The following is a 10,233-nucleotide window of genomic DNA, read 5'->3' on the forward strand; positions in this document are numbered from 1 at the left end:
TTACTACGCCAACGACCTATCTAGCTAGTTCAAAAATGAATCGAAAAGTCAATGCCTTCGCGTCTCTTCTTCCCGTTCAGATTTCTGCCATGACTGACCTCTTCTTCTCCCTCTACTCTATATAAATCCATCTCCGACACTGCGCTGAACCCAAGCTTCTCTCTCTCTCTCTCTCTCTCTCTCTCTCTCTCTCTCTCTCTCTCTCTCTCTCTCTCTCTCTGTGCATCAGCGGCAGTAGTGGTTTCTTGAGCTGCTCTGTTTCTGTTTTGTTGCTGCATCGACCTTGTGCTCTGCTGCTGCTGCCAGAAAAGATATGGATCTGCTGAACCAGGAGCAGATCTCCGAGTTCCGGCAGGCCTTCTCCTTCTTCGACAAGGACGGCGACGGCTGCATCACGGTGGAGGAGCTGGCCACCGTGATGGGCTCGCTGCAGGGCCAGCGCCCCAGCGCCGAGGAGCTCCGCGAGATGATCCGCGACGCCGACGCCGACGGCAACGGCACCATCGAGTTCGCCGAGTTCCTGGGGCTCATGGCGCGCAAGACCGCCAAGGACGGCGCCGGCGACGCCGACGAGGAGCTCCGCGAGGCCTTCAAGGTCTTCGACAAGGACCAGAACGGCTACATCTCCGCCACCGAGGTAATTAACCTACTCGACCTGTGGATAGCCTCACTGGCACGTGGGGCCTCGCGATCGAACTGTCTCTCTGACACGCGGGGCCTCGTGGGTGTTTGCTCTGCAGCTGCGGCACGTGATGATCAACCTCGGGGAGAAGCTGACGGACGAGGAGGTGGAGCTGATGATCCGGGAGGCGGACCTCGACGGCGACGGCCAGGTCAACTACGACGAGTTCGTCAGGATGATGATGCTCTCCAACGGAGCAGCCAACCACCACCATTGAATCCCCAAGCGCACGCGGCTGCGTCGTCCACATGTAGCATAGGTCTAAGAGTGCTCCACCTCAGCTGATCAACTTCCTCCATCTTCTCCGATGGAGAAGAGTTGGCTAGCCATGCATGGATCTCTGTGGATCTCTTCGTTGTTGAATGATTATTCTTCATTTGTAAGCGAATAATCAATTTATTAATCAATTAGTCAAACGGTGAGATGTTGGATAGGAATTTGGATTTGATTAATTGGCTAGCCCTAACCATTGACAAAAGATATACTAGGAATTTAGTTCAGTTTAATACGCTCTGATGTGCATGACATCTTCTACTTAAGAGTGTGGGACTAGACTTTCAAAAAAGGTGATATCACCCTTGACAATCAGTGAGATAATCAACACTAATGGATCTCTGTGGATCTCTTCGTTGTTGAATGATTATTCTTCATTTGTAACCGAATAATCAATTTATTAATCAATTAGTCAAACGGTGATGATGTTGGATAGGAATTTGGATATTAGATATACGGATTTAATGTGAAAAAAAACCCTCCAAAACAAATGTAAAAAATCATAGGAAATAAATCTGTATTATGATGGGTCAAAGTGTAAGTTACAAGAGTAGCCTATATTTATAAGGATTTTAAGTTAATTGGAGGTTTGTTAGATATTATGTCTCAAATTTACATATAGTCTTAGTTGGATAAGTTCAACTGACGTCTATAATAGATCAATTTCTATATTTGTACCATAAGCTATCATAATATAAATTTGTTTTTTTATTTTTTACCTCTGCATTTGAGGATTTTTTTTAATGTTAAATTTATCCAAATTCCTAACAAGAGCAATGCAACATAATAGTACCCCGTGTTGGACGTTGAACTTGTTGAACACTGCAAATGTTGATCGCATTTTGATTGGATTGGATTGGTAGGAGCAAGGGATGACAAGAAGAAGCAGAGGAGCAATATTTTATTTGAGACTTCGTTGACCCACCGACAGATGGTGCAAATTGGAAGGGGACTTGTCCCCTGCTTTTACTTTGAACTTTTGTTGTTGGTGTTGTTGACGCTGAAAAAAATGGCCAGGCGATTCTTTTGGACTTTTTGACCAATTTATCTCTAGCTTTAGCTTGTGATCACCCCAAATTGCACATGCACTCCTCCGCCTAATGGTCTTCTTCTACCGCCCTCCGGTCACAGATACATGACAAAATGCAATCGAAATATAACTACATTTTAAGTGTAAACATGTGCCATAATATCTAGATGCACGATTGTGTGGGCAGTTCGTCTAGTCGAGTCCATGTATTCGGCACTCAAATACGGTGAACAGGGTCGTATTCTGTGTTTTAGATATTGAATACAGGCAGGCTCCGCTCACTTCGCGTTGAGTCAGTGCTTTCGGTGTGACGTTCATGTCATTTCATTTTTATCACTTTTTTAATTCATGCGTTGCCGTGTTTCGCTGTAAAATGAGAGCAGGCTGGTTTTGTAGCACAATTTAATTTTATGATGCCATGAGTGAATAAATAAATAAAAGAACAGGATGAGTGAGTGTTTATAAATTTGTTTTAACATAATTTTATCGATATTTTATTATTTATTTAATGTATTTATGTAGTCAACTTTTTATGAAAGTAACGTCGGGAAGATACAAAATCTAATTTGTTGAACTATAATAGTTGTGAAGTACGATTATCATATAACCCGATATAGATGTTACATACACTGATAAAAATTACATTCGATATGAGATTTTTCATCGCTACGTGAATGTACCCTAACCATAAAGAGATGATAGCAACAAACGTTGGCATGTACGTTACGTCTAAAGACTAACTTTATGGTGTGCTGCTGCTAAACAAAACATGCATTAGGGAATAAAAATTGACTAGGTTATAATAGATGCTCTCTATTGAGTGCAGCTAGTATACTTGTCCTTTCGCAGAACATCAGGACCCTCCGCTTTAGCACGACAGGTACTCTTCTACTTCCTTTCTCTCTGTGCTTCGCGTGCCTTGGAGCATAGTTATAAGACTCCTCAAAGCTTATAAACGGAATTTTCAACGCCTTCTGCTTCGCTTACCACGTGGTGTGATAATTGATCATCATACCTGTCTTAGTCTACACCTCCTCCATAATGGATTTTAGCGACAAACAAATGTCTGTGCCAACAAGAGTGATGAGGAGTTGGGATATGAACCTCGCGTTAACGGTGTGGCTCACATTCCTAATAGCCTCTTCGATGCATGTATGTGGGGTGTGTCTACTGATCACAAAATAGTTCTCATATTTTGGCATATGTGCTCATACAAAATAAGGACAATTTGGGTGCTTGATACCCCTGACCTCATACTCCGTAGGGTTAGATCGGGCACACTTCTGGTCTCTTCTTGTCATTACAACATAGTTACTAATAAAGTGCATGACCTTCCCCCTGTTACGAAACTGTTGCCCAACCTGTATGTCGCTATTACAGTATCCCCAGTTAAATAAGGTGTTATATTCAACGACGGCACAATTCAGCAGCCCACTACAAGAGTACTGGATCGCAGGCACCGGGTCATCGTTATCAGTAGTTTCTTCATCCCCACTACCATCGGCTTTATCATCTATGCATCCAGCATCTACCTCAAAAGGGTCTACTCTAGCTCCCTCTCTACCAAAACTGACCTCCCTGACATGTCCTTTATCGTCTTCATATATCACCTGCTAGCCTGATCCTTTCACGGTAGTCATTGCATCACCTTGCACCAGTCATGATACTATATTTGCATACACCCTCATATCAAAGTTCTCCTTCAATACCTTGCATAAGTACAAAACCCATGCATTATTCCTTCTCATCTCGAACAACTATGAACAACGATCGTGTTATTTTTAACACGTCATGGCCGTACACCCTTTAGGAAAACAGTATAAGATTGCTAGTTCACAAGCAAAAGGCTCATAATATGTTATCTCAGGTCATCCAAATCATTAGGTACCTCCAAAAATGCAATTTTTCATATTCCTAGTTACATATTTACTTACGGCGACGAAGAATAAAACTATCACTATATTTTTTCCTTTTCCTAGTTCTTCTTCCTCAACCGAACTCTCTATGTGCTAGCAGTTTTGAATTATTACGAGACTCCTGTGCAAAACTGTGCGACATTCTCCATAATAAATATGAAAAGTCATACCGTATTTGCTAAACAAAGTATATCTAATAAAATAACTACTTAGATGTATGTACGATACACAATTAATTACACCTCTTGATAAATAATAAATTAATTAACAATGTAAATTAAATAGTACTATACTTAACGATGCTAAATATTTAAGTAATTAATCATGCTAATTAAATCATCAATATTGAATTCAAATGAAATATTTAATATTTAATATTGAATTAAAATATTAATTTAACTAACATGAAAGTTATATTGAGCAAATATTTAATCTCGTTATAAATTGACTTCAAAACTATTTTGGAATGTAGTTTTGCTAGCTTTCTTTACACCATATTTACTCTTTCAGAAGTCAGAAGCATCAGCATACCGCTCTCAACCCGGACGATAATCTCCTTTTTACAGTGAATACTACTATACCTACAGTTTTTAGCAAAATTTTAATACTCACATTTAACAATGCACTACTAACCTATTTATAGATTCTTTTTTATGTTGAGTGAGCTGAAGAGAGAAAGGAACTAGTCTACGGTGAGTAGAAGACACCAAAAATATTACTTTATTTGACTTCATAGCTGCTTCTTTTCTTTAATTAAAGGTAAGAGTTCTTGTGTGCATAACTATTTTAATATATTGAATTAAAATACTAATTAAATATGCGCACACCACTATTAATAAACAAATTCAATTTGATAATTTTTTAGTGCATTATGATTTTTATAACCAAAGTTTTTTAATCTAAAGTTTTTTAATCTTCCTAAAAATTATTTTTTATCATTTACCCTTTCTTTTTTCCTTTTTTCTCTCTCTTTCTTTTTATTGCACCGACACCTTACTTTCACATATAGAGAGCATGCATATACTAAACCACCACCCAACGCCACCACTGGCACAAAGTGCCACCGCTAAGTCATCATGGTATTAAATTAATTAAATAATATAATTATACTAATTAATTAAATTCACGCTAGTTATTATTATACAATCTACTTACTCTGACTAAGCAAATAATTATTATTATACAAATTCATGATAATTACTATTATACAAATTCACAATAATTACTATTACACTAACTAAGTAAATAATTAAATTCATAAAATCAAACTAAGCAAATAATTATACAAATTATGCGAGCACGTGCCGTGAGGTGCATCAGGAGTTTTTGGCACATGAGGTGTAAAATACAATAAATAATATTATATTCGGCATCTCATATGCTAAATACAGAAGTTTTCGGTATCTTACGTATCAAAATTAATTTTGATATTTAAGTAACAAATACTTGTCCTAGATTTATAAATACTATAATATATTATCTATTTTAATAAATAATGTTACGTCTGTTATCTATTTTAGATTTTGGTCCGGGCGATGCGAACTCGAAGTCCTGCATGACTCGCACTTTAGTTGGTCGGTCAAATCAAACCGCATTCATTTCCCACCAATTCAACGCGAGAAGGAAGGGCCAATTCATTGGATCCGAACCACGAGCTGGCTATGACTTGGACCGTGTCTCGTTCTCACCTGGCCGGCCTATGACCCGTGCTGCCGGCAACCTTTTTATTTTTATATTCTTTAAATCCGAAATTTGGAAATAAATGTGTCTATCTTGAAAATTTTACAACTTTGTACACCCTTTTAATGTACGACATGTTTAAAAAATAAAAATACAGCGTTATAATACTCTTAAAACATAAAACACTATCCAAATACTTATGAAAAATTCTAAAAACAAAATATGGTGTAAAGGATACTATTATCTAGCTTAAAAAATCAGTCAAAAAATATGGCATGTACAATGAGAAATATAAAAACAAATTTAGCATTTTTTTCTCAACGCACATGTCATATTTTTATCTAATTCTTTTAAGAGATAGTGATAGCATCATCTATACCATTTTTTTCAAAAATTAATCATAATTTCGATAGTGTTTTGAATTTTAAAAGTATTGAAACGTGATATTTTTATTTTTTTAAATCTAGCCAACAGGCAACATGAGCATATAATTGCAAAATTTCAAAACAAACACATATATTTATAACTTTTGAATTTAAAACATATAGAAATAAAAAAAGCACGTGACGTGTATGGCGCACAGTTTACAAATCCGTTTAACCTCTAAAAACTGGCAAAAAAGATTACGGTAATCATACAGTAATTCGGTAGAAACCGATAAAATTTTGTCAAATTTTTAAAATTTAAATTTGAACTTAACTAAAAATCAATCAATTTATAAATACTATACGGATCGCATCTACATGTAACCGTGATAACCAAACGATTATCAAGTATTTTATGAACAGCGACGCCCCAGGTCTCTGCAGCCTGCACACGGTCTGCAGTTATGCACCATCTAGATCTAGTAGGACGTGTCAGTCACAGACTCACACGCTAACAGCTCAACGGTTCAATTCAACAGCATGCAACGCGGTCCCTCTTGCGAGTCCGTACTTCTCCCTGACGGTCCGTCGTCATCAAAGAGTAACGCGTTTGTCTTGTCAAAGTCAACTAGACGTGTTATATGCAAGGAGAATAATGAGATGGCACTCTACATCTCATTCTGATTGTGTTATACTCCGGTACATTCGAAAAGGTTATACAGTACAATATATAAATACTTTGATAACAAAATTTACATGTCTGTGTCCATGCACACAAACCATATACGTATTCCAGAATAATTTTGATAGAATTGATTGACTGCACCTATTCGCGGGCACTCTTATTCCTAGCAACTAGCAAGATGGCCAGTATAAATTGGGGGGCATAAATTTTTTATACTATGCTCCCGTTTGGAAACTTCGCCCATTTAGTTGCTCCCTCTAGTTTAGTGTACGTGTACTTATAGCACTACTACTAAATACTTTATTTTAAACGGCTTCAAACCACTATGCCAGACGATTTCTCTTTCGTCTACCGTGAAGTGTCTTTGATGACTCTGATAATGACACGGTTCGTCTACCGTCTGTGTTAGTTAATATCTCATACGGTTCTAAAAAGAATCTATAATGACAGTTATACACCATAAGTAACAATAACCGTATGTGATGGACATAATAAGAACTGTTGGCTTTTAGTGTGGTATCACGAGGTGTTCTCCTTTAAACCGTCTGCTTTATATTAAATGACCACATACCTATCTTAAAACAATCGACTTTTAAATACACAACTTGTATGATTTTTTAAAGAACGAGATTGACGTTTAGAAGGGGATGAATAGATGTTTTAATAAATTTTTTATGAAATCGATATTCTTCTCTTATTTTGATCGCCTAACGCACCTCAAAACTTAAACGGAAGTAAAAATAAAGAGAAATTTTAACAAAAGAAAATCGAGGCAACACAACTCCACAGATGGTATATTAACTATAGATTTCATTTAAGATCAATCAATATGTCTTAGCACTCGAAAGATCACAACTTGCAAAGAAAAAAAAAGATAAACACCGAGCAACGAAACTCTCTAAGAGTATCATATAGAGGTAAGGGAATTCAAGACCCCATCACATAAGCGTGTGTATGCAAATTTTATGCCTCTAACAACAAGAAGAATGACATCACAAGGTGCTGAAATTTCAAAAAAAAAAAAACCAAAACGAAAATCAAAAACAGAAACTGAAAAACTTACAAACTTGCAAGTGAGCTAATAGAGAGGAACTAGAAGGAGGGGAATTCAAGCATACGCAAAAATATAAAACTTCATTACTCAAAGAGGTCAGCTATATTTTAACAGATTACAAAGATTTATCTCTCAAAACTCTCACCTATTACATAGGCTAAGTACTCCATTCTCTCCTCTAAAATTATAGCTCTAAGCTCTCAAATAGGTGGCACAAGTGGCTCAAGTGGCTGGTTCAAACTCTTTCATAGCTCTACCCCTCTATTTATAAACATAACAAACTTGATCCCTAAGTTTTCTAGTTTTTTTTACAAAATATCTCTCATGTATTACACTCCTACCTACCACCGAGAGTATTTTAGTCCATTTTCTTCTCCATTCATCGGACGGCCGCGGCGCCTTCACGACTTAGCTTCGCCTCAACGCAAGCTTCGCAATGGTGCCACGTACTCCTTCAGTCCTCCGACAGTTTTAAAACCAAATCGTGAAACCACCTGCACGCTTCTCAAAGCGTGACTCGTCGCCTTGCTTACACCTTAAGCAAGCGTTTCAATGTCGACGCGTGTACTCTTCATACGATCATGACCACCGGCAAGTCTTTCCCGCTTCCGATCCCTCAAGCCGCCTTGTCACTTACATCGGTATCCCCTTCGCTTAACTTTGTCAACATGCCGTCTCCATCCGTCTTCCATATTTTGATTTACCTCCACGTGTTCAGTTAGAATCACCCTTTATTCCGCCCGGCATCCTTAATCGTCCTGCACCAAGCACTCCGCTTGACCCTGATCATCCCGCTATCAACCGTCAAGTTGCATCCATCACATGTACACTATGAGACAAGCAAACACATATCTCCAACATCAATTCCAGTTAACCTATAATCAATATGCTCAAATAAAATCCCAAATCAATTCAAATCATATCGAAGCTCATGCAAAACCGAATATCATCAAACCAAATAAATACTAATATCAATCACTCATCACAAATAAACTAATACACATTTCAATTTGATTGGTCAGTTTTCCTACTTTATGACTGCCCTCGCGAGTTGGTAGCCATGCACTCCGTATCACACATCACACAGAACCAAACTACCACAACCACATACATTATTTGAGCCACTAGTTTAATAAGAACAATAATCACCACTACAATGCATAGTAAATACGCAAAGTTTAACAAGAACCATGCTACCACATACATTATCTAAAATTCATCAAAAATACCTTACAATATCTAAAATTCTACACAAGAGGAGTGCATCTCGGTCAGCATGGTGAAGGAGTTCAGTGGAGGAGTAGCAAGCCGGCTTGAGGATGAGGTGGCGATGGGTTGATGGGCGGCCATAGATGTTCAGGAGGAGGTCGACGAGTCGGTGTGATCTGGTGGGAGGAGAGTATGAAGGAGCATAACAAACGCAATTTATAATGACAAATGCAATATCAGAGGATAGTTAATATTACACATATCAGTATAGAACATAGATCCATTGTTTAGAATTACACACGTGTGCGCCAAAAATATTTAGCATACTCCACCCAACTGGTACATACATGATTGATTCACATAGCGCTTATGTTAGTAGCTCATGGGCACTACGATTACCGTCTTCTCGTGATTTACATTCACAGGGTCACAATGTTGTGATGTACGTGCACTACGCAGCGAGGAGAAGCGTTCTTGGCCCGGGAGAGAAACAATGAGATAAATTTAATTGAAGTTTCAGAATCACTTACAAGCAGTGCATCAGCTAGAGGCAACAAAATATCTCCAAAAAGTTCAGACATGGTGTCAGCTACTCGTGAGTGAACCTATTACAGGGATTATAAGAATGAGTGTGCATAACATTATATCTTTTAATTTTGTTCATAAATATATGTCATTCTTTTGTAAATACATGTAATTCTTGAAGCACATAATGTCACAGACAAAATAATTAACAAGTCATTTCTGCAAGAATAATATCTCAAAATAACTATGGCCCTGGTGTGACCATCTCTAAAACTTATAGGCTAGGTTAAGTCGTTGTTCATAAATATACTAGCTTGATAACTTCTATCTAGCTACATCAGGACCACCATTACAAACCACTGAGCACAAGATCAGGACGACAATTACACCTACGAGTGAGTGTGAGAGAGAGAGCACTACGTCTTAGCAGGCAGAGAGGCTGCTGTTTTTGGTGTTGATTAGTGGCATAAGTTATGGCGTTGCTGTTATAGGGAGGTAATCCAAATTGCGCAATGGCGTGGTGATGGAGACTAGTATATATACTTATATAGTACGTACCTGTCTGTCACCGGACGGATCATGGATGCTGCTGCTGGCCGGCTGGGTTAATGTATGTCGCCGTCTGAAATTCTGAACGCGGCAAGGCAACAGCGATCGATGCCTCAGCTGCTGCCCTGCTACTGTTAAGGGCAGCTCCAGCGTGAGAAGAAATAGGGTGCAGGGAGTAATGGCATTCTGTCCATACGTTGGAGCAAAATTTTCTACGAGTGTGTAGACGGACAGAGAGCCCGGTGGCAAAGCACCGAGGTGGGTA

At 38.4% G+C, this 10,233-nt stretch overlaps 1 protein-coding gene across 1 annotated transcript; it reads left to right on the forward strand.

Annotated features, from left to right (window-relative positions):
* LOC133905523 (uncharacterized) lies at positions 1-1,134 on the forward strand. The gene is made up of 2 exons (XM_062347335.1): positions 1-637; positions 741-1,134. The coding sequence occupies exons 1-2, from the start codon at positions 314-316 to the stop codon at positions 897-899; spliced, it is 483 nt and encodes a 160-aa protein (XP_062203319.1). The 5' UTR covers positions 1-313; the 3' UTR covers positions 900-1,134.
* The last annotated feature ends 9,099 nt before the right edge of the window (positions 1,135-10,233 follow it).

The sequence above is a fragment of the Phragmites australis genome, chromosome 22, assembly GCF_958298935.1.
Source record: "Phragmites australis chromosome 22, lpPhrAust1.1, whole genome shotgun sequence".
Lineage (NCBI taxonomy): Eukaryota > Viridiplantae > Streptophyta > Magnoliopsida > Poales > Poaceae > Phragmites > Phragmites australis.

What these genes read in the sequence shown, in the direction of transcription:
- LOC133905523 (XM_062347335.1), top strand. Translation starts at nt 314, where the DNA reads ATGGATCTGCTGAACCAGGAGCAGATCTCCGAGTTCCGGCAGGCCTTC. An exon ending in GCTACATCTCCGCCACCGAG is followed by an intron (nt 638 to 740) that starts GTAATTAACCTA and finishes TTTGCTCTGCAG; the next exon opens with CTGCGGCACGTGATGATCAA.